The sequence below is a fragment of the Cynara cardunculus genome (assembly GCF_001531365.2).
Source record: "Cynara cardunculus var. scolymus isolate 2C chromosome LG 3, CcrdV1, whole genome shotgun sequence".
Lineage (NCBI taxonomy): Eukaryota > Viridiplantae > Streptophyta > Magnoliopsida > Asterales > Asteraceae > Cynara > Cynara cardunculus.
Genome location: NC_037530.1, coordinates 1,532,825 through 1,556,623, shown reverse-complemented (window position 1 = coordinate 1,556,623; position 23,799 = coordinate 1,532,825). Strand labels below are relative to the sequence as shown.

Genomic DNA, 23,799 nt, shown 5'->3' with positions numbered 1-23,799 from the left:
TTATCCCTTAACCATTAAGAGCCCTAATTTCATTGTACACAATTACCAAATAATTATATTTCATTYTGCACTATATCATGAGAGTCTTTTAATCATTTTGCACCAAACCATTCAGCAATTGCCAAACAACTCCTAAATATAAAGAATTATCTCGAAGTTGATATTGAGAGACAAATTATTATTTTATTTAATTCCAACAATAAAATTGAGTTATTATATAATAATTGTATTGAGATGATAAATTAAAGAATATTATAACAATATAATTTATGTTAAAATCTCTAAAATAGAGAATCTGTTGGAGATGAATGTAAATTTTTTTAGAAAACTTATGCTTTCTTCTTTGTTATTTTAAAAAATTTAGAAAGCTGTTGGAGATGCTGTGTAAAAATGTATGGCATTGTTTGTTTTTCATAAAAAAAAAAAAAACTCTTTTCAACCCCTTATGTCTGATTAGTTAAGAGACAAAGTCATTCAGACTGTTTACCTTTTTCAAAATTTCAGAGACATTTATGTCTTATTTTTTTTTTATCTAATAAGAGGTAAACCAACCTCTTATTTGTCTCTTATTGTTTTTCAAATCTTTAATAACGATGTTTCTCAATCGATTAACCTTAATCAATCATTTTATCGCAATCGATCCTTACCAAATCAATCCTCACCTCTCTCAATTAATATATTTTATTAGGATGTAAATGTATTAAACACCGTTAATAACATATTTTCGTTTAAATGAATGTTAATTATGTAATTTAAATATAAATTTCATAATGATGATTAATAAATACGTGAAACTGAAAAAAATATCTATAAGTTCAACATTATAATTTTCTAATCAGTAAATAGACAATTGAAACAAATTCATACGGTATTCAGTTTACAAAAACAAACAGTTCAGATTTCAGACTTCAACACTACTTCTTATTAATCAGAAGTAAAATAAGATTTCAGACTTCAGCACCTCTTAAAAAACAAACGTCACCTAAGGGGTGTTTGGGATTGCTTATTTAAAACAACTTATGTGTTTTTTTTGTTGTTGTAAAAAGTGCTTATTAACTTATGTGGTATTAAACCGGAGTTTTATAAAAAGCATATGGATTAGCTTATAGCGGTACCAAAAAACAATAAGCTGATAAGTTGTTTTTAGTGTTTGTCAAATTTTGCTTATATATGTAAAATGATCAAAAAAGACAGTCATCCATATTATTGACTTATTGCTTATTAATTTATTAAAATTTTTAACATGTAAAAATTTATTTTTCATCATTTATAATAATATATTTGACAAAAAATTATATCAATAAAATTAATAATTTATATCAATAAGATTAATAATTAACAAACATTAATAAAACAAGGTTAAAATGGTAAACTGGTAATAAACAGTTTTTCATAAGTCAGGAATGATTAACTTATCAAAAACTGTTTATTATCAGTTTGATACTGTATAAACAATTTTATTTTTCCTCATCCAAACAGTAGTATTTAATATTATCACCGGTGCCAGACTGAAATAAGTCAAAAAACATCTAAAATAAACAATCACAAACACCCCTTAAATATTTTTTTAATGAATTATATACTATATGTAAAAAAATGATTTTCTACGTAAAAGTCTATTTTATTATTAATTTTTTTTTCTTGAAAATAAAATTTACATGAAAAAATATATTTTCCACGTAATTTGTTTTTAAATTTTAATTATTTAAGAAAAAAAAGGTTTAAAACGGCGAACTATAAAAGCCAAACTTCTCTCTCCATTTTGTTTCCCTTTTCTAGATAAACCCTAACCTGACACAATCCTTCGAATTTCTTCATAGATTCCTCCGATCAAAAATGGGGTTTCATCTTCTATCGACGATCGTATCATTGTTCTTCATCTTAAAACAGTCATCATCATCATCATCATCACCGCCATCGATTTACGACGCCCTAAGCTCAAATGGTCTCCCAATTGGTCTCCTCCCGAAAGGAATCACAAACTTCACAATTGATCCATCAACTCAACGATTCCAAGTGCATTTGAACAGTTCATGTAATACCAAATTCGAAACCAGGGTTCGATTCGATTGGAATTTCTCTGGATCTCTTAGCTACGGTCAAATTTCTAATCTCTCCGGAATCGCGACTCAGGATCTATTCCTTTGGTTTCCGGTGAAAGGAATCCATGTTGATGTTCCTACGACTGGTATCATTTACTTTGATGTTGGTGTTGTCTATAAACAATTTGCTCTTTCTTCGTTTGAGATACCTCGAGATTGTACCGAATTGGATGATGATGGTTCTGGTACTGAATTAATCGTACTTACGGATCATTCTCGCGTCATTCAGGTTAGTTAAGCTTCTTATACTTGAACATCTATCAAAAATGTTGAACTTTCACTCATGAGATCATGAAGATTACTCTTCGAATTCAAAATTGGTATGGATTTCATCACAAGTTCAGTATCAGTCTTTACCTAATTATAGAATTGGTTAAAATTGGTAATACATGTGTAATAATATATATATATTCTTGTTGAAAGTATTTGGACTTGCATATCAATTCTCTGAAATAGCAAAGGATGTTGCTTGGCATTCTCAGACAATCTGTAGATTTTTAAGATTCTGAAATGGAGGGAGCACTTCCTTAGACTAGATAAATGGTATTCCATCTGTTTGAAAGAAAATGCCAACACTTCCTATCTGGGTTGCCTAAAAAAGCATCCATTTGATTTTTGGTAAGTTTTATTGAAGTGGCACGAAAAAGTAGAAGAGTGAGGTTCTTACAAGAACCTCTACTGTGGATCAGAGGCGGACCTAGAAATTTTTTCAAAGTGGTGGCACCATTGGACTATAAGAAACAAAGATATGGATGTTTTTCACAAAATTATCATCGGTCTATTGGTTAGTTCTTTGCTTTTCATATGTGAGGTTCTGTGTTTGAGTCATTTTGTTGCAAGGTATTTCAGATACATAATAAATTTGAAATTAAAAGCTAAAAGCCAAGGAGAAAGACATAAACTGGATTCGAACCGGGGTCTGGGGTGGGAGAAACCATGCAAACCAACTCTACCAAGGAAAACGTGTTGTCACCATTCTAGTTTCAAAACATATGCAGTTGCACAGAACAAAATGACAGAGTGACACCTTTCACGACCCTATAATTTTTTACACTACAACGGAGGAACGATGCGGTGGCCCGTGCCACCGTATACAATAGTGGGTTCTCCCCTGCTGTGGATGCTCTAATATACCTTTTAATAGTTATTACTTGAGATTAGGAACTTCTTTGGTTCATGAATTGCTATGTGAAGCATTACATTTTCTCTTGGACAGAGGGAGTATTTGATATGATCTTGCTTGGGCTGAGTTGGGGTTCCCTTCAGTACTTTGGGTTATGATGTTGTTCCGATGGGATATTTTCAACTTCTACATCGACAATAATAAAATTCTTTATCAGTAAATTTTAATGGTTATATTTGGAGATGTGGAACTAAGTTGAAAAGGAGTTGGTTGGAATCTTTAAAAATTGAAAAGTGGATGTAATTTTTTTTGGGAAAGAAGGGAGTATCTAAAGTTAAGTGATAAAACAATTAGGCTGAAGCATTTTATAGTTAGCACTCTCTTAGGGGTTGTTTGGTTGGTTTTCCATCAAGTCCTGTATGGGTAAACCTGTCTATATATATTGCAAAGGTTTTTTTTGGGAGGTTATTTTTTTCATAGATAGAAGGAATGTGTTTCTTATTTGGGAGAGACATGTTTGGAAAAAGCTTGGCTATCTGCATGAAGCTCTCCTTTAGAAGCTTACTGAATAAGCAACTTTCTATATCATTAAACCACTACCAAACAATCATGTGTAGCTGACCGAATAAGCTGTGAGTCCCATTAAGCTGCTAACAACACGCCCTTGGTATCCCTTTTTAAGGCCACATCTCATGTTTTAGAGCGTATTCATTTTTGAGATGCATTACATTATCACAATATTTGGGGATTACTTTGCCTGATTTAAGCATTTGGATGTTAAATAGAACATGTATTTTGCATATGTTTTCTTGAAAATGTTATAGAACAAAGTTGATCCAAATGCCTTCTTTGAGGGCGGCTTTGTCCCTAGATTATGAACTTGGCTTTCTTTTTTTTTGACCAACAATCACATGTCAGGCCCGCCCTCATTTCCTATCATATATTGAAGGGTCATTGATATCATATTGAAGCCAATTATTTAAACATCATTAGACAATGCGTCACATGATGAAACAGCCCAAGGGTGTATTAGAAAAATCTCGTATTTCTAGAGTAACTTTCGGGGTTTTTTTTTTGATTAACCTGGATATCCAACCCGCTATGCGAGCCGACTAATCCCAGGGCGACCACCTGCTTTGCAGATAACCCGGAGTCGCCGCATTTGAACCTCCGTGGCCACAAGGGGATTTTTATTCCTCCTTGGATTTGAACTTGTGACCTCCTGGTACTTTTGACCTTTGGAGCCAAGCTCAAACCAATCAGGCACCACCCTTGTGGTACGTTCGGGGTATTTGCCTTGTAAACTGGTGGCCTATGAAGCGGATAACCTCAGTTTGTAAAAACTTGTTTTTATTCTTCAAACCCTATGAATTGAGAAGTCAAAGATGTCGCAAGATTTTCAACTTTTATCATCTTACTCGACTTCTATGACTTACATTTATGGTATTCATTCAAATGTTGCATACTTGTTTTTACTACTGAAATATGTTCCTAAATTTTCTTAGGGATTCTTGTCTTGTTTTCTTGATGTTCGTTCTTCATGTACCGAGTAGTTTTGTTTATATTTCTTATTGACAACCTGTGGGATTCAGCTTCCTCATTTTGATTGATTCATTATGGTTAAAATTGTATTGGCTTTTAAGATAAAGATCGAGTAGTTGTATATTCTGTTACGAGCGGATTAGATTCTCAACAATTGCACATTTCATTGCAAAAGGACAATTATACTTGTGAAAATGCACAAAAGCCACTAAAGTAGCAATTTTCTTGCGTTTTGACCAAAAGTTAACAAAGTGCAATGGTTATTTTGCAATGAATTCACAAGTTTGGTGTTCGAAAACTTGCAAACTTTGTGGGTTTTTACAATGGTTGAAAATCTGATTCACTCATTTTATTATATCTGTAAACAGATCTTAGCAGACCACATAGCATACAAATGCCATCCGAATTGATGGCAAGAATTCATTATCTCATTTACAATACTGACTTAGGGGCTGTTTGGTTGGTTTTCCATCAAGTCCTATATTGATAAAATTGTTTGTCGATTAATGTGTTTGTATAGATTGAAAAGGTTATTGTTTGGGGGAGTTTTTTTCATGGATAGAACGAGCGTGTTTTTTAATTGGAACGGGCAGGTTTGAAAAAACTTGACTTTATGAGTGAAGCTCCCCTCTAGAAGCTTACTGAATAAGCCACTTTCTATATCATTTAGCCACAACCGAACAATCATGTATAGCTGACCGAATAAACTGTGAGTCCACTTAAGCTCATTAAGGCGCTAACAAACAGACCATGGCTAATTTTAGATGTAAAGTTCACCAAAAAGGAAACATTGCATAAATATGATACATCCCATAGTTTCATGGGAGTTGAGACTGATGATAGATTACATTATCAATGGTGCAATGTAGTAAAGTAATTTTGCTGGTTAATTGCTCCATCAATAAGACGGTTGGCATCTGCATGATCAGTAGTGCGTTTGGTATGTGGAGCAGGACAAGACAAGACAATACAGAAACTTGTCGTCCCACGTTTGGCGTGATATTAGACTGGGATAGGACATGACCTGAGTGGGACAAATAGGTGGAACAAGAACATGTAAGATGGGACAAGGTTGGTAAATTACAACACTACCCATGTCAAATTAAAACCTCTAAACCCTTTAAACCCTACCACAATTCTTTCACTGCCTACCTCACTCTCGCCCATCCAGTCCTGTTTACCAAACACAATGGTGCAGTTTAAATGCTACTTGGTTTGCCTAGGCTTTACCATCTTCTTGGCTAAGACTTTTCACATATTGCAGGACAAAAATGAAAAGCTTCTGATGCAACACGGCGAGGGAGATGAACAGAGGGCTGCTGCATAACCTCTAGAACAACCAACATTTCGGTTTCTCGGTGAGTGTTGAAGAGTTTGCGTTCAACTGCTCGATAAGGTAATCTAACTTCGAGTTGGGTTTCTTTTAGAACAATTTATTTGGTGTCAAATTTTTTTTCTTTCTGATTTGTTAGTTTCCCACATCAGTTTTAGTTACCCTGTTCTTGAATGATTAACTTTTGCTGGTATAATCATGTGTTTTGTTGAAGATTAGGGTCATGTAGCATAGTACATTTGTTTGTTGATCGAAAAATATGGAATACTAATGGGTCTTTAGTTCTACGTATGTACGTAAATTAACCAAAAAATATTTAATTGAATGGTTGTATTATGATGCCAAGATGTTGCGGTAAACCCATTGTATATGCTGAAATATATGTATGCGTATCTTTGACCTCCTGTTCTACTTTCGAGTTTGATATATTGGAATCATTTTGTTTTTAGTTACTTTTGTGTACTCGATGTTTTGTAGCTAAGGGTTAGGTTAAGGGGAAAGCCATAAAAAACTGAGGAACACCCTGGTAACCATACATCTAGTGCGGTATGCACATGCACATACAAGTAATTTTTCCAGTATGCACATATACATAGAAACCAGGAAACATCTTCATTTACTTGTATGCACATTTGTATACCATACATACGAAGAGTTATTGAGTTCCTTAGTTTTTCATTTTTTTGAGGTTTTCTGCTAAACCTCATTCTTGTATCAAAACCATGAAAACCTATGTTTGCAAAAGAGATGCATTTGTTAAATTCCAATTTGGCAATTGTTGGAATACGGAATCATACATGCTACGTATTAACGTATAGTAATAGTATTTTTTCAAGAATCTATACAAAGCAAGGCAATGAGCCGTAACTTCTGATGTCGTTTTTGAATTTAAGCAACCATATTTAGAACTAGTGGCGGATTTAGGAAGTCGGGTGGTCGGGGGCACACCTAGGGTGTCAAAATAATCGGAAGTTGAGTAACCCATCTTGACTGAAACTGAATGAAGGGTTTTCCTGGTAACTTCGGCTTCTAGTTATTTGAGTTTTGCGTTATTCAGTTTTCGGGCTATTTGGAAATCTGTAGTAAAACGCTATTAGTGGCAATGAAATGATACATTATCTGACAAAATTAACAAATTTTTGAAATGATTCCGACATACTTAAATATCGAAACCATCAAAAAATTAGAATGCTAAAATTGTTGAGAATTATGTTACAAAAGCTATTAAACAGTAACCAACGAGAAAGGTTGTGAGTTGGTATCTTTCTCCATACATCATATGACTTATATATAGTAAATAAAGGATAAATGGTATGGTCAAAATGGAAAATACGGTCATATAGCCGTTGGGTATCGGTAATAAAACGGTAATAATTAAAAAAATAGGCTGGGCCCATAACCGGTCCACGTCGGACCAGGCCTACTTTTTTGACAAAAACTATAACCGGTCTCGGATCGTCGAGTCCTAGCCGAGCTGGACCCAATTGATTTGTTGTACTTTTCTTACTGATTTGTTGATACATAGAAAAAAGAAATGGTAAATTTCTTTTGTTTTATAAATCTGAGGATTTATTCGGTCAATAAAATATTCAAGGACCTAATCACTCCAAAATATGAAAGTTTGTTGGCTTATCTCAGTTTTAGTAAGTTTACATATTTATTTGTTCGATTTCAGAAAGTTTAAAGATTCATTAGTTATGATGGGTGGTTGTATTTTCTTGAACGTTATCTAAAATTAAAATGCATTGTTATTATCCATTACAATACGGTTTTTAATATAGTTTCTAAAGTGTCACATCAGATTTAGAAATTATCTAGAAATTACCCACCACTTACAGGGATTTCTAATTAAAGGTTAGGTTCCGATGAGAAGGGAAGTTACAGTGAGAAGCATAAGAAGATATTTCCACAATTGGATTAATTCTAATTGAATGCCAACATTAATGAGATCTACGAAGATGCATCAGATAAATTCTCTTCTAAAGCGCAATTCATGAGTGAACATGAGATTAAAAGTGATCAAGAGTTCAGATGTCCTCTCATGCTTATTACTATAACTTCTCTTTCAATAAAAACCTTCGCATTCTAACTAATTTCTAAAGGAGGTAAGTTTAAAAAAAATCCAATGTACTTTAGTGTTTGAAATCATTAAGTCTTTGGACAATTTTTTGGAACAAATAAGTCATTGGACATTCCAAAACATGTTAAATAACTTCTTGGACTTTCTAAAACCTATTAGATACATTCTTATGACCTATACAACTCATTAATGTAAGTACTTTTATGGTTCAAAAAAAGTTTTAGGGACTTAATCGTTCAAAATATAAAAATCCATTGATTCTTTTTCTCAATTATTTTACCATATTAAGCAGTTTTATATGTCATAAGAATGTATTTAACAGATTTTAGAAAGTCCAAAAAGTTATTTAACAAGTTTTGGAATATCCAATGATTTATTTGTTTAAAAAATTCTCAAAATACTTAATTATTTCAAACACTAAAGTCGATTGAAAATTTCATAAACTTTTTCCTTTCTAAATTGATACATTACTTAAAAAAAATTATATTTTAATCAAATAACAATTAATTTACATTTAAATATCTTTATTATAATTTAATAACTAATAATATATTAAATTAAAAAAAACAAAAAGTTGGTTAAGGCTGTATGACGTGGCATTTCCATATCCCCAGCATACAAAAATCGCATTATCCAGTGAAAAGAAAAAAACAGAAAATCCAAATGACGATCAGAATGGGAAGATACAGAGATGTCCGCCATTACTCCTGCTCTACCAACCATTTCCCTTAATCCGCCCATCGCCGCCCTCAATCTCCGATCCGCCACCAGCCACCTCATCCTCTCCACTCACCGTCGCCGCCGTCTTTACCCCCCACTACGAGGTTTAACTTTTACTTCCTTCAATTTTACGAATTCAGATTTGTCGTCAATTGCTTTTTCAAATCATTGTAATGCTGAATGTTTGTTGGCAGCTTAACGGTAACTACAGATAACCATTTATTTATGTGTTATAATTTTATTGGGACAGATGAACGGTTATCAGAGTTTTTCTTAATTTTTTATTTTTTTGTGGTTATTTAGTAAAACTACGTCGGTAAATGTGTGGGATCTGGAAGAACTTCTACCTTAAAGTTTTGTTTTTTATATGATTTTTTTTACATATAATTAAGTATGATATCTATGATGAATATGTATATGTTTCAGTTTCATATGTATTCGGTTCATAATGTGAAACTTTTTATATGTATTTTTTTGTTTCACAAACACAACAAAAAAGGTTCACGTTGTGAACTGAATACTTGTGAAACAAATATATGTTAATCATTATATTAAATTATAACTATGGATGAAAAAAATTATATGAAATAGCACATTATGTACTCATTATCAAAGATCTCATGATTTAGAGAGTTCTCAAAAGAAGGTCCCTTTTATATATATATGGTCAGGTTAAGGGAAAAAACATAAAAAAAGAAAATCAGAAAAACATCTGGGTAACCTTTGATTCGGACGGATACAAGTAATTTGCAGCACATGCACACATGCATATGCACAACATGGACATGTGCATATGCACACGCACACGTGCATAAAAACCAAAAACCAACTACAAATACTTGGATGTGCATGTGCATACGGTTTAGATGAATGGTTAACAAAGTGTTTCTCAAGTTTTCATTTTTTTGGGGTTTTCCCTTGAAGCTCCCTCTCTCTCTATATATAGGGTCAGATTCAACCATTCAAGGGAAAACCGTAAAAAAATAAAAAACTGAGGAACATTCTAGTAACCATTCATCTGTAAAGTATGCACATGTGCATAGAAACCAGGAAATATTTTCACTTACTTGTATGCACATGTGGATATGGTACAGAAGAACAGTTATTAGGGTGTTTCTCAACTTTTCATTTTTGGGTGGTTTTTTCCCGAACCCCCCTCTCTCTATACACACACACACACACACACAAAAGTAACGGAGCCTATCTACTGCAGTTGCAAATGACTCGAAAGCGACGGAGGTGTCTCCGGATCGCATAACCGGTAATTCGGAGGCTGACAAGATTGTCGATGGCATGGAGTTTGGTGAGCTATGCAACGAGTTCGAATGCATTAGCAGCCCATCTGTTGAAGCTACGGCAAGACAACTCGTACGTGACATCTTAGAGCTCCGGGAGGGCAATCGTGCTCTTGGAACATATGCTGTTTCCGTAAAATACAAGGTAACGAACAAGTATAATAAGTTCTTGAATAAGACCGAAATATTACACTCCGCTCATCAATTTTTGTACTCTCTCCATCCCAAAATAAGTGTCCACATTTAAATTTTAGTTTGTTCCCGTGATACTATGTGAAACCTCGTTAGATTACTATCCAACAAGGTTCCACATATTCTCACATGATATCATCACAAGGTCTACCACTCTAGAGACGGGTTCTTGACTTAACAAATATTTCTGAAAAAAACTACAATTTTTTTTTTCAAAAATAACCACCCATTTCTTTTAAATTTTGTTACGAAAGGAGAAAAGGCTAAAAAAATCAATGTAGGCCCCACCAAATCTGCAAAAAGGGGGATTCTCCCCTCACCGGCTCGACCGGTGATATCAATGTCAGTTTTTTGCAGATTTGGTGGGACCCACAATGATTTTTGTAGCCTTCTTTTCTAGGGACTAAACACTCTAGGACAACTTATGTGTGTCAATATATGTTGGAACCTCCAATCTCTCCTCATATGGCTCCTTTGGAGAGTAATCTCGGGGTTTTATGTATTTTCACATCATGAGGTTTTGAACCATTGACATCCTAGGAAGCCAATGACTCACATACCGCTAGGCCAAAGGGCCCTTTGGTGCTTTTTCATTGTTATGAAAGAATTTTTCCGTGAATAATCTGATCGACCGTCCCTGAGGAGCTGAATACTTATCGGTAGAGGGTGATTTTGCTACTATGATGGACTAACGTTTACACGGAGACTAAATATTTATCGTGTCACCGATTGCAGGATCCCGTTAGAAGTTTTACCGGGCGCGAGAAATACAAACGACCATTATGGTCAAGCGTTGCGCTAGATAAACCAACTGTGGTACGGATGCTACTTTACATCTATTCAAGATTTCGTCTTCCGTGTTAGTTTTTATATATAAGATGAGGTTAAAGGGAAAACTGCAAAAAAAAAAAAAAATGAAAAACTGAGAAACACCTTAGTAACCATTCATTTGTACAGTATGCACATGAGGATACAAGTAATTTTTCCGGTATGCACATGTGCATGACATGCACCCGTGGATAGAAACCAGGTGGAAATATCTTCAATTACTTGTACATACATGTGCATACTGTATCGATGAACGGTTACTAAGGTGTTCTTCAGTTTTTTATTTTTTGATGGTTTTTTATGTTAGTTGTTAATTTGCTGAGTTGTCAATAATGTGACCAAAGAATGGTTCTTATAAGTCGCTCCATTGGAGATGCTCTAACTGCAAACCCCGTCTTGCAGAGTGTGCAAGACATGTCGATGTTGTCTACGAGTCTCTTGAATATAAAGTGGACTCTGAAAGGGAACCCGAAAAACCCGCTAGTTAGAGTAGGAGGACCCGTGATTCTCAAAGTAAACGCTCGGTTTACACTAAACCAAATTAGTGGTCAAGTTATCGAGCACGAAGAGCTTTGGGATTTATCGTCATCATCAACCATTGCTCAGGCGTATTTCTGGGCATCACGTCGTCTGTTTTCTACAACCGAGGCTGCAAAGGATATCTCCGATTCCGTCAAGAACTTGTCGAGCCGCTTTTCGACAAAGAAAGAAAATACGGGGATATATCCCGACCCCACTGATCCCACAAAGGTAGTTTTTTCATGCCACCTCGTTTAGGATCTTGTAGACGCTATCGATTCTTCGGGGGCGTAAAGTTTTCCCGATTCGTGCAATCACTACAACGAAGTTGGTTTTATAGGATGCCTAGATTGTCTAAGCTTTCTAATAGAATACCTTTAAAACTTAGGTTTATAGGACCAAACTATAAAGCATCATATCTAAAAGCGTTACAATAGGTTTATAGAGCACTTTTAGGCATTTTAACAACCTTTTTAGCACACTTTTAAAAATAAGTGTCCTATTAGCTAATTTATACGACATTTTACATGACATTTTTTCAAACAGTGTCGTATAAAATAGTTACGATACTTTATTTTAAAAACGTTCTAAAAAACTTGTTAAAATGTTCAAAAGCGTTGTAACACTGTTATACATAATCCTTTTTGGTTTGGTTCTATAAAATATTTTTTTTATATCGCTTCTACATACGACCAATTTCATTTTAGTGAACGGGGGGTTGTTCTATGTGAACCTGTCACTACAACAAAGTTGGGTTTATAGGACACTAAAACTGTTCAAGTGACCTAATAGATTGCTTTATAGGACTTAAGTTTATCGAACCAAATGCTTATATGTCTTATCTGAAAGCGTTGTAATAAGTTTATAAGACGTTTTTTGATGTCTTAATGAACTTTTTACGACACTTTTTAAATAAAGCGTCCTATTAGGACCTTTTATATGTTGAAAAATTAGTGTTATAAAAAGAAAAAAATACGACATTTTGTTCCAATAATGTCCTAAAAAGTTTGTTAAGACGTCCAAAAGCGGTCTATAAGCTTATTATAACACTTTTACATAGAACACACAAGTGTTTGGTTCGATAAACTTAAGTTATATAAAGCAGTATATTAAGACATTTATAGATGGTCTTAAAGCTTATTACAACACTTTTACATAGAATACACAAGTGTTTGGTTCAATAAACTTAAATTATATAAAGCAGTCTATTAAGACATTTATAGAAGGTAAATTTAGAAATGGTGAATGGGTTTGGATGCAGTTTTTCCAAAGCAACAATGACTTTCAGAGGGATGCTTATCAGCTGGCACTGTTTCTTGCACTCATCTACTTTCTGGTACAGTTCTTGAGGACAACTTTGTAAAACCACTGTAAGTAAACCTCTAAATGTAATTAATTAATTATTCATACCTTATAAATCTTTCTTTATAAATGATTTTTTCTGTAACCAGTGTTTCTTCTTGTAATCTTTACACACACTTTCACACACACACACATATATATATATATATATGGGTTGGTTCAAATGTTAACCAAGTTTATTGTGTTAACTTTATTAACCAATTTTGACCATTGATTCTTATAATAAATGGTTATGATTTATCATATTAAAATTTTAATTTTTCAAATTTACAATTTCACAAACATATGTAAACTAACAATGAAATTCAAACCATACGAACGTAAACCGCAATCTCAGAACCATAGTGATGAAAGTCGCAACTTTTAGCAGACCATAGCCCTAGCCCTAGCCCTAGTACTAGACCAAGCAGAGATTTGACCGGACCTTGACGTTAACCGGACCAACGTCCAAAATCTTGGACCGAAAGCCTGAAACCGGGTCTATAATCGGTCCTAACGGGCCTTTCTTAACATCACCAAACAAGAAAAGAGATTTTGAGGCTTATATATCAACACATATTTATTTATATAACTGTTGGCTTTGGTTTGTTTTAATACATTACTATTTTAGAAGCAGCTATTATAAACACCACCCAACCGAAAACCACCCTGCGTTTACGAGCGGATGATGAAACATTATGGGAACCAACCTCGTACACCATCCCGGTTTCTTCATCTTTCACTTTGATGCTCGACGAGCCTGAAACAACAACAAAACCGACATCATATTTGCCATCCCGGCTCACAATTTCAATCAAGAAAAAGCGTATCAACCGAAAACCGGCCAAACTACAATGATATAGGTGAGAACTTGGTGGCCGTTTGGTTGGTTTTGTATTAAGTCATGTATGGATAAAGTTGTCTGTGTGGTTAGCCTGTCTGTATAGATTCGGAAGATTTTTGTCCGCGAGGGTTTTTTCATAGATGGAATGAGTGTGTTTTCTAAGTGGGAGGTACAAGTTTGAAAAATGTTGGCTTTCTACATAAAGCTCCCGTGAGAAGCTTACTGAATAAGCCATTTTCTATATCATTAAGCCACTACCAAAAAGTCCAATTCCATCAAATTCCTTCGAACCAAACGGCCCCTTATAGTATTCAATATATTTTTATAATAGAATTAATGCTGGAATCTCCGTTGGATGTAATTTTCTTTTATGTGGAGATTTTTACCCATTACGGGAAAATTATAGAGAAACAGTTGGAGATGCTCGTAGGACTGAAAGGGGGCAAGTAGGGGAGGGGGGTGCATGTGAACGTGTCGAAAACCGAAGAAAACAAGAGAAAAGCACGCTTACAATTATATTCCGTCCATCCGACGGTCTGATCTTCCATATTATACGTAACCAACTTATCCGTTAGTACAAGATCTGCACACGAAATGAATATAAAAAACAATTAGAAACTTTTTTTTATATCCGATACACGGAATTCACAAGGTGAAATGGTAACTACACGAAATGTGTACCAAGATACCTACCTAAAATCCGACAAATAATTAAACATATACGTTAACTATGAACATAAACGACCAACCCGCCCCAAAAAGGTAAAACCACCCACAAAATCAAGATATTTGTCGTAAATTTCATGAAATTTTACGCTCTAACCTCCCAACAAGATCACGTCTTTTCCATCCTTCGGTTGCACGCCATTGCTCAAAAAACCGATGCACCAATCTTCATTCTGAAAATACAATAGCATACGAACGTTCAATGAAAAAAGGCATATAGTTTTAGAAATTGTGATTATTACACTTTTTAATTAACTAAATGACATTTTTACCCTATTACACTTTTTACTTAACTAAATGACAATTTTACCCTAATAACCGAGCGAGTCATGAATTTCTCCGTCTCATAATTAAGGGTAGAATTGGAAAACAAACACTCGTTATGGGACGAACCAAAATAGAAATGTGGGCCTTTTTTAAATCCATGAACTAGTTGGGTCGAAGACGTTAGATATCAAGGTTAAAAAATGGTAAAAATAAAAACTTAAACGTAAGGAATATACCTGGACTTGAAAGAGATATTGATGAGGATAAACTTTCATCGGAAGGGTATTCGTAAAATGAAACGTGACAACCGGAAAACCGTCATCAACGCTGCATTAAATACGAACACAACGTTACATGCCTTCTCAAATTGGTGTTTCGTAACATCGCAGGCTACCTGGACTACGGTTTTAAATCTTTTTGGCATCCCGCCGCAAGGTTCCAATATTAAGTACATATCATAGTTCAAAAGATTTCTTAATCCATTTCACATATTTCGTGCTCTAAATATTCCTCCCTCTATCCTAAAATAAATACCCACAATGAAAACAACACAGTTTTAGAAATATGTAATTATTACACTGTTTAATCAACTAAATGACAATTTTACCCTTGATAACAGAAGGAGTAATGTGTTTCTCCATCTCATAATCAAGGGTAGAGTCGTAAATTAGTCACTTTTGAAAGTGGATACTTAATTTTGGGACAAACTAAAATATAAATGTTTTTAATCAACTAAAAGACAATTTTACCCTTAATAACAAAAGGAGTAATATAGTTCTCCATCTCATAATTAAGGGTAGATACTTATTTTTGGACAGAGGGAGTATAATCGATATCTAGAACCATCTAGAAGTTTAACGACATGATAATGAGGAAGTAAAACGAACACTTACTCTCCGAGGTATTTATAACACTTGAATTGATGATCAACTATGTGTGGTTTCATATTTGGTTGTGCGACCATAATCTACGTCAAAAGGATGATAATGAGAATCAAGTTTAAAAAAGGATGCAAAAAGGGTTGAAATATTTTTCACATACCGATCGCATTAGTTGGTTGTATATCTCGTTTGGAAAATAAGCCAAGGTCGTACCACTGTCGATTATTGCTCCTCGCCTAGTCCGACCGTCGTATATATCCCTTGGAAGTCTTAAAAACTCGTCACCCACCTCAATTGCCTTCAGTTCGATATTGAAATGTGTCCTGTGACGTAGATAAAATTGTAATCAAGATAACTTATTATGCTGATACGTTGGAAGATTGGAGAAAGCCGGATTATTTAGAAAGTTATTCATGTGTGATCTTTCTCGCACGTTGAGAATCGTAGATAGGTGCATCGTGGTTTGGAAACCAAGAAAGAGCGAAAAAAATGCATTCTACATTACTTCACATGACATTACTTGAGCAAAAAGTTCAGTTACCAACAACCTTGACCAGCCCACACAGAACCTGCCCCCGGGAACCACATGTGATGAGGCATTTCAAGTTGAGATGGTGAACCCGCCCCCTAGGAACCACATGTGAGTATTTCAGAGTTGACTCAGTGGAACCAGGACCCTAAGAACCACATGTAAGGAGGCATTTCAGAGCTGACTCAGTGGAACCCGGCCCCTAGGAACCACATTTCAGAGTTGACTCGGTGGAACCCAGCCCCTAGGAACCACATGTGAGGAGGCATTTTAGAGTTGACTTGATGGAACCTGGCCCCTAGGAACCACATGTGAGGCGGCATTTCAGAGTTGACTCGGTGGAACCCAGCCCCTAGGAACCATATGTGAGGAGGATGTCAAAGTTGACATAATGGAAACCGGCCCCTAGGAAGTAGGAACCACCTGTGAGGAGGCATTTCAGAGTTGGCTCAAAGGCTAAGGCTGGTGGAGGGGTTCAAACCCGTCTTCCATAGGATTCGAACTTGAACCTGTTATGTGTTTCAGCAAAGGCACCCACCCCTTTGCTAGCTAAGCTTCGTTTAAGATCAACTAGGAAGCACGAGATCTTTTTTTTGGTAAACATGGTGTCTGGGCCAACTTGCGTACACCTCGATTAATTCCATGGGCCCTGAAAATCTCCGATGGCCCTGGGAACACTCGAACTGACGACCTATGGAGGAGCCCCAAGGTCTAGCCTTTATTTGCGTACATTTTATGTGGGATTAGTTTTAAGAAATACTAAATTTGGGTGCACCAAATACGAATCTCTTTGTGTGTTTAATAACCAAGTGAAATCGGTGTAACAGTTTTTTCACTATTTAAAAAGGAAACGAGACCATATTAGCAACAAGGCCTAGAAAACTAGGAACATGAAAGGATGCTTACTCCTTTGGAATAATTGGTGTCGTATTAACTTTCGGCTCCACAACTTCTCCAATGGCAAAAATCCCACCTCCGGTAGAACCCGACAAGCAATGGGAAAACGTCTTTTTCACCTTTTTAGCCATAGCAAGCTGCGAAATTATCGAAGAATTTGCCTGTCCGAGCCCTAGTATCCCATCTAGTGCTTGTTGGGTTGAACCTAGTCCCCCCGATTGTCTCGCTCCACACCTATCTTGGATAAAAATTGCGTACTCAAGATTAGAATCGAAGACTAATACGTTAAAATAAAATTGGTTTTATAGGACGCCTAATATGTCTAAGCGTCCTAATAAAATACTTTATAGAACTTCAGTTTATAAGACCAAACCAAAAAACGTCATATCTAGAAGTGCTACAAGCCTACAATAGGTTGATAGAACGCTTCTTAGGCATTTTAACAAGTTTTTTAGGACCCTCTTAAAATAAAGTGTCATATTAGCTACTTTATATGACATTATTTGAAGAAGTGTCCTATAGACAGATGGGTTTACAGAACACTTCTCAAAAGTTTGTCCAATAAAAAATAACTAATAGGACAACTTATTTTACAAGTGTCCTAAAAAAATTGTTTAAACGCCTAAAAGCATCCTATAAACTTATTGTAACACTTTTAGACATGACGCCTTTATAGTTTGGTCCTATAAACTTATATTTTATAAAGTATTTATTAGGACACTTAGACATTCAAGGCATCCTATAAAGCCAATGTTATTGTAGTGATTTCTTAGCAAAAAAATCAGAAGTTACCACTAATGAATAGATTCAGAAAAACTAAATCAAACCAAACGAACCCAGTATATCCCTATATGGGACGGGAAGGGTAAGATGTATGCAGACCTGACCTCTACCCAAAACAGTTGAGCGGTTGTCAGATATGATAAAGTTTTGAAAAAACAAACGCACCCAAATGTAATGCTCCCATTCATGGATGCTGTTTGAAGGTTCCCGGAAACCCTCTCAAGTTGTACGGTATCTCTAACAAAATAACCTGTCGTTGAGCTCCCATCACCATACTTAACAAGATAAGAACATCGCATCCCCACAATACACTCATTATTGGAGGAGTCGAGTGTGGATGTGCAAAAATCTTGATCACAAGTAATCATTTTGGAACTTGATGAGCTCTTTGGATTGTATAACATGAGTGAGATCTGCAAACGAGAAAATTAAAGGAAATGTAAGCCAATCAAATCGATATTATAATCTTTTCCCAAGATTTCAAGAAACGTACTCCAAGATCGCTGTTTCTCGGACAATTTGCACATCCAGCGCAGTTCACCCATAAGAGGTCACTCCCCGTATCGACTTGCACGTGATAATCTTGTGGAGGAGTCCCGATTTGAATCTTGGTGAAATAGAGCCTACAAGAAGTAACCATACAAACATTGAGAACTTCCATGGTTGCAAGAATCTTGGTTCTTACCTTGAATTTTATGTGAAATGATATTTTATTTTATATATATATATATATATATATACATACATATATAGAAAGAGAGAGAGAGAGAGAGAAAGAGAGGAAGGTTCGGAGGAAAAACCCCAAAAAAAATGAAAAACTGAAGAACACTCGGGTAACCATTCATCTAGACGGTATGCACATGTGGATACAAGTAATTGAAGTTGTCTTTTGGTTTTTATGCATGTGTGCATGTTATTCGCATGTGCATGCCCTCCAGATTACAGTTACTAGGGGTTCCTCCTGACACTATATATACACATTATATATCTATATTATTGATGTTCAAAACTTCCATGGTTGCAAATAATTAGACACAAAGACAGATTTGTACTTCCATATATTCAAAATTCAAGATTCGTTTTTTAGAACCACTTGGGTTGTGGCGTACTGGTTAAGGCCCAGGGGGATGTAGAGGAATCTAGGCGCTGCCACTTGTAGCCATGGAGGTTCACCTGCGATGACTTCAAGCCATTCGTGGTTGCCTGGGGACTAGTGAGTGCGTGTAAGCGGGGCTACATACCCACAATTACCTAAAAGAAGATCTTTTTAGTGTTTTATACTTCCAAAATAATCTACTACGGTAAATGTGTTGGCTTTCACAAGCCGGAGATCTTCATGAAAACAATTGTTCTACTCTTTGAGACATATGTCACATCTGCCGACATCAGCGTACATCTTACCCCTTCCTTTACCCCTTCATGTTAACTGGACGGTATGCACATGTGCATACAAGTAATTGAAGTTGTTTCTTAGTTTTTATGCACGTGTGCATGTTACACACATGTACATATGGTCCACATGAACGGTTATCATGATATTCCTCAGTTTTTCATTTTTTTTGCGGTCTACCCCTATAGCTGACCATATATACATAAAAGATAAACAATCAATGGAGGGTTTAAAGAAAAACCCTAAATCTATACAGATGACACAGACACCAGATAATTATCACAATTAAGAAACCCCACTTCAATTTATGCCTTAAAGCAGTCATTGATGATTATATATATATATATATATATATATATATATATAGAGAGAGAGAGAGAGAGAGAGGGAACTGACGCAGAGGAGGTAGGGCTGCCATTGCCGCCGAGAGGGAGATCAGCAGCGGAGAGAATTCTCCGGTGACGATAGGAATCATGAGCTTTATATGCAGTCAAAGACCTTTTATCGCCATTAAACTTATGCTGAACCTGGAAAACCACATTGGCGGATGCCCAGATACCCAATTGAAGAACAAGAAGAAACCCAATTACAAAAACAACTCCTGCTTGATTCTGATCCATCTCAAAAATTTCAAAATCACAATAACAAAATTTCAAAAGGGTTTCTTCAAAATTGAAAACTATCAACAATTGTAAACCCTAAAATTATCGGGAAGCAAGTGTAGTTGTTGGATTGAAGCAAAGAGATAGAAACCCACCTCGATTGTGATGAAGGGAAAGGCCAAATATAGAGCAACGGATCAAGAGCTTTTGTGGATTGGGGTTACATAAGAAACAGCTTTAATCACGTTTGTTGTGGCATTGGACTCACCTCCTCCACCTCTTCCTTTTTCATCTTCCTTCTCCATTTTTTCCTATATTTAGCTTGCCAATTTCTTCAAGATAACCCGCTACTTATTTTTCGACACTCTTACCATGTGAATTTTGGGGGTTTTCTTGGGTTCTTTTTGGGTTTTGGGCGTGGATCATGTTTTCTGCAAATTGATAAATACTTTGATTTTTTTATGTGACTTGATTTTGTTTTTTCATTAAGTCGTGTATAATTCAAATTGTTTGGGTAGATTAATTCGTCTATATATGAAAAGATTTTTGTTTAGAATGGTTTTTTCAAAGATGAAAAAGGCATTTTTTTCAATTGGGATAAAACTTGGTTTTCTACACTAAGTTCTCTTTACAAGTTTATTGAATAAAAAGTTGTTTATCAAATTTTTTATTAAGTGCTGTATAGATAAATTTATCTGTCCGGATAAATTTGTCTGTCTGGATAAATAGGTGTTGTTGTTTACTTTTTCTATCTGAACCAACAGTCTGAATAACATAAAATGACCGATTTACCCCCCAATATTAATTATTTGAACATCAAAACAAAAAAATCATAAAGAGGTTGATGAAGGGGTGTCTCATTTGGGAAGGAGGCAATGCTTTAAATAAGGGGTAGATGTGTCATTTTTGTGACTGAATAGGGACAACACACAATTTCTATCTGTGTGATTAAGCCATGTTCTGTGCGAATAAGTCGTAAGCCCCACACTGACCGAATAAGTTGTAAAGTCAGGATGGAAGAGGAGGGGTGGATCATGTTTTCTGCAATTTCATAATTATTTTGATCTTTCTACAAAGAAACACATTATATTAGGTTTGGCTGGTTTTTCATTAAGTTATGTGTAGATAAAGTTGTTTGTGTAGATTAATTTGTCTGTCCATATTGCAACATTTCTTGTTTTGGATGGTTTTTTCATAGATTGAAGGACCATTTTTCTAATTAGGAAAAGCATGTTTGGGAGCAAAATAACTTGTTTTTTTTTTGGCATAAGTTCCCCTATAAGCTTTCTGAATAAGTTACTTTATATATCATTAAATCACTATTAAGCAATCGTGTATAGCTGACCGAATAAGTTGTGAGTTTTGTTAAACTGCTAACAAATAGACCTTAAGGTAAGGTTTGAAGAGTATGGATGTATAAAGATTTTTTTTTCCATATAAAAAGATTGTTTTCAAGAAAACCCTCGAGTTATATGATTTTGCTTTTTGGAATAAATCAAAGAAACACGGTATGTATCACTCGGAATTAAGGTTTAAACACATATCATGTTTTCTGCAAATTGGTGTTGTTTTGATTTTTTTTTTTTTTTTACAAAGAAACACGTTATACTATCCTATTACTTTAGAATTAAGGTTTAGAGGATAAGATATATGCAAACGTTTATTCTGTGTTAAAGCATATAGATGTTGTTTCCGAAAATACCCTTATCTTTTTGCGCTTTTAATTTTCCAGAAGTTTAGAGTAAAACAAGCAAATTTGAAGAAAGTGTGAATTTGCGTAATTTGGTGTACCTTTAATTTTATGATAATACGATTCTTGTTTTGATATTTTTAACGTCGTAACAATTACTTTGAAGATGGGGTGGTTTGTTTACCTCTTAATAATTCCATTAAAATATAGCTTCCGAATCGTAAAGAGGCAAATCTTGTTTGGCAAAAAGTCTGCTTCTTAATGGTTATAAAACCATCTGAATGATTTTGTATCATGGGCATTCCTTAACCATTCAGCGCCCTAATTTTGTTGTAAACAATTACCAAACAATTATATTTTATTTTGCACTATATCATGAGAACTTCTTAATCATTCTGACCACTTAATCATCTGCACCAAACCATTCCAGCAACTGCCAAACATCCCCTCTGAGTCTCTTTATCAAGATGGTTTTTGAGTGTTAAAAAAAACAAAATCGACCTTTTCGTATTAGATTTTTTAGAGCATCAATTGATTAATTACAATTTTCAAATTTATTTTCGTTACAAAAATAGTATCTGTATAATTACATGAATTGGTTGTTTTAGTTCAATTCAGTCAGGAGGTTTTCACGGTTCAGTTTAGTTTTGGAACATTATAACAGTAAAATTTGTTTTGTTTATTGTCTTCAGTGAAACCGGTCCATCTATGGTCTAAACCAAAAGCAAATTTTAACCCTAGTTTATATCAACGCGATAAATCTTTCGTGGTTCTTGGTTTCAGGAACCACGTCGTCAGGCGATAAGCATGATCATGTTGCGGAGGACTTTTATCACTTTCTTTCTCTGAAATGACTTCCGCAAATCGACAAAATCTTGACAATAGCTCAAGGAGTCAGTTACATGATCGGGCCCGTGTGATGATAGATTCATGTATTTATTGAAAAAACATGTTTACTCTCTAAATAAATTTACCCAACCTTCAATTCCTTATACTCGTAAAGGGTCTTAAAACCGACGTTATATTTAGAACCCTAGTGAGACATATGAGAATTAGTTAACCATAAATCACCGTAATTATGGCGGTTATATATCAATGTTCTTAACCCTAACTATATCGATATGAGAATAAGTTGATGAAAATCACCGAAATTGTGGAGGTTAGACATTGGTTTTGCCGACTCTAACCATATCTGAATGAAATATGGAGATTAGATATCAATTTTGCTAACTTTAAAAAATATATTTCTATAAGAATAAGTTGACGATAAATCACTGAAATTATGGACGTTACATATAATTTTTGCTAACCCTGTCTGTATTCATATGAGAATAATTTGACGATAAATCACCAAAATTGTAAAGATTAGATATCGGTTTTACGTACCCTAATCATATTCGTCACTTGTACTTAATCATGGTCGTCTAATAAGGGACCAGAGTCGAATGGATTTGTACATGAATTCATAATCTTCAGCGAGCCAAACCATCGTGGTGGTCATTTAAGGGATGATTATACCAACAAAATATTCATGCTTTTATGATACCATGTTTTACGTGTCGAGTTGTTAGATTGAAAACCTAATACCAGTGTAGAAACTTGTAGGGTATCATGTAATATCGCTAAACTACTCAATTTGATATAACAATTATGAGTTTCGGTTTCACCATGATACCCGATGTTTTGTGAGTTCCATCAATAAACACATATGAAGATGAATACGTGTGTCGGTTCATTAAACGACAGTTAAATCTGAAACAACGTCACTGATAATATAATACAACCACCTTAAATATGAATTATTGACCATAGTTACACTGTGACCATAGATAGAGCAGAAGAAAGATTATATACTTTATTTGGCAATATCTGCAAATCTATCTTCCAGACTAGAGATGCACAAGGTTCGACCTTCTTCGGGACTCCGCCCGCGCCTTCCAAACCTTTTCTAGTGAGCAAAATTTAGGTCTGGGTTTTTTAGGCCCGAGCCGGGCTTTGGGCTTGAAAAAGGGGCCCGATATTCTCTTTTTCTTGAATTGCATATATTTAAACGTCTCAAAATTACATTCGTCGTAATTTCTTTCTATTGAAAATAAGATGCAATGATTTTCGTAC

General features: G+C 34.9%; 3 protein-coding genes across 3 annotated transcripts; 2 read left to right on the top strand and 1 right to left on the bottom strand.

The window, feature by feature from the left end:
• Positions 1-1,773: 1,773 nt before the first annotated feature.
• On the top strand, positions 1,774-6,499 carry LOC112510215. The gene is made up of 2 exons (XM_025115551.1): positions 1,774-2,331; positions 6,032-6,499. Exons 1-2 carry the CDS (start codon positions 1,837-1,839, stop codon positions 6,092-6,094), a joined length of 558 nt encoding a protein of 185 aa, XP_024971319.1. The 5' UTR covers positions 1,774-1,836; the 3' UTR covers positions 6,095-6,499.
• A 2,352-nt stretch (positions 6,500-8,851) lies between these two features.
• On the top strand, positions 8,852-13,177 carry LOC112509661. Its single transcript, XM_025114738.1, has 5 exons — positions 8,852-9,004; positions 10,114-10,340; positions 11,123-11,203; positions 11,618-11,965; positions 12,996-13,177. Exons 1-5 carry the CDS (start codon positions 8,872-8,874, stop codon positions 13,095-13,097), a joined length of 891 nt encoding a protein of 296 aa, XP_024970506.1. The 5' UTR covers positions 8,852-8,871; the 3' UTR covers positions 13,098-13,177.
• Positions 13,178-13,642: 465 nt separating this feature from the next.
• Positions 13,643-20,294, bottom strand: LOC112509662 (aspartic proteinase-like protein 2). The gene is made up of 11 exons (XM_025114739.1): positions 20,150-20,294; positions 19,789-20,012; positions 18,496-18,625; positions 18,168-18,415; positions 17,229-17,453; positions 15,954-16,116; positions 15,806-15,879; positions 15,149-15,239; positions 14,743-14,818; positions 14,431-14,502; positions 13,643-13,835 (listed from the first exon to the last, which is right to left on the bottom strand). Exons 2-11 carry the CDS (start codon positions 20,010-20,012, stop codon positions 13,687-13,689), a joined length of 1,452 nt encoding a protein of 483 aa, XP_024970507.1. The 5' UTR covers positions 20,150-20,294; the 3' UTR covers positions 13,643-13,686.
• Between the last annotated feature and the right edge of the window lie 3,505 nt (positions 20,295-23,799).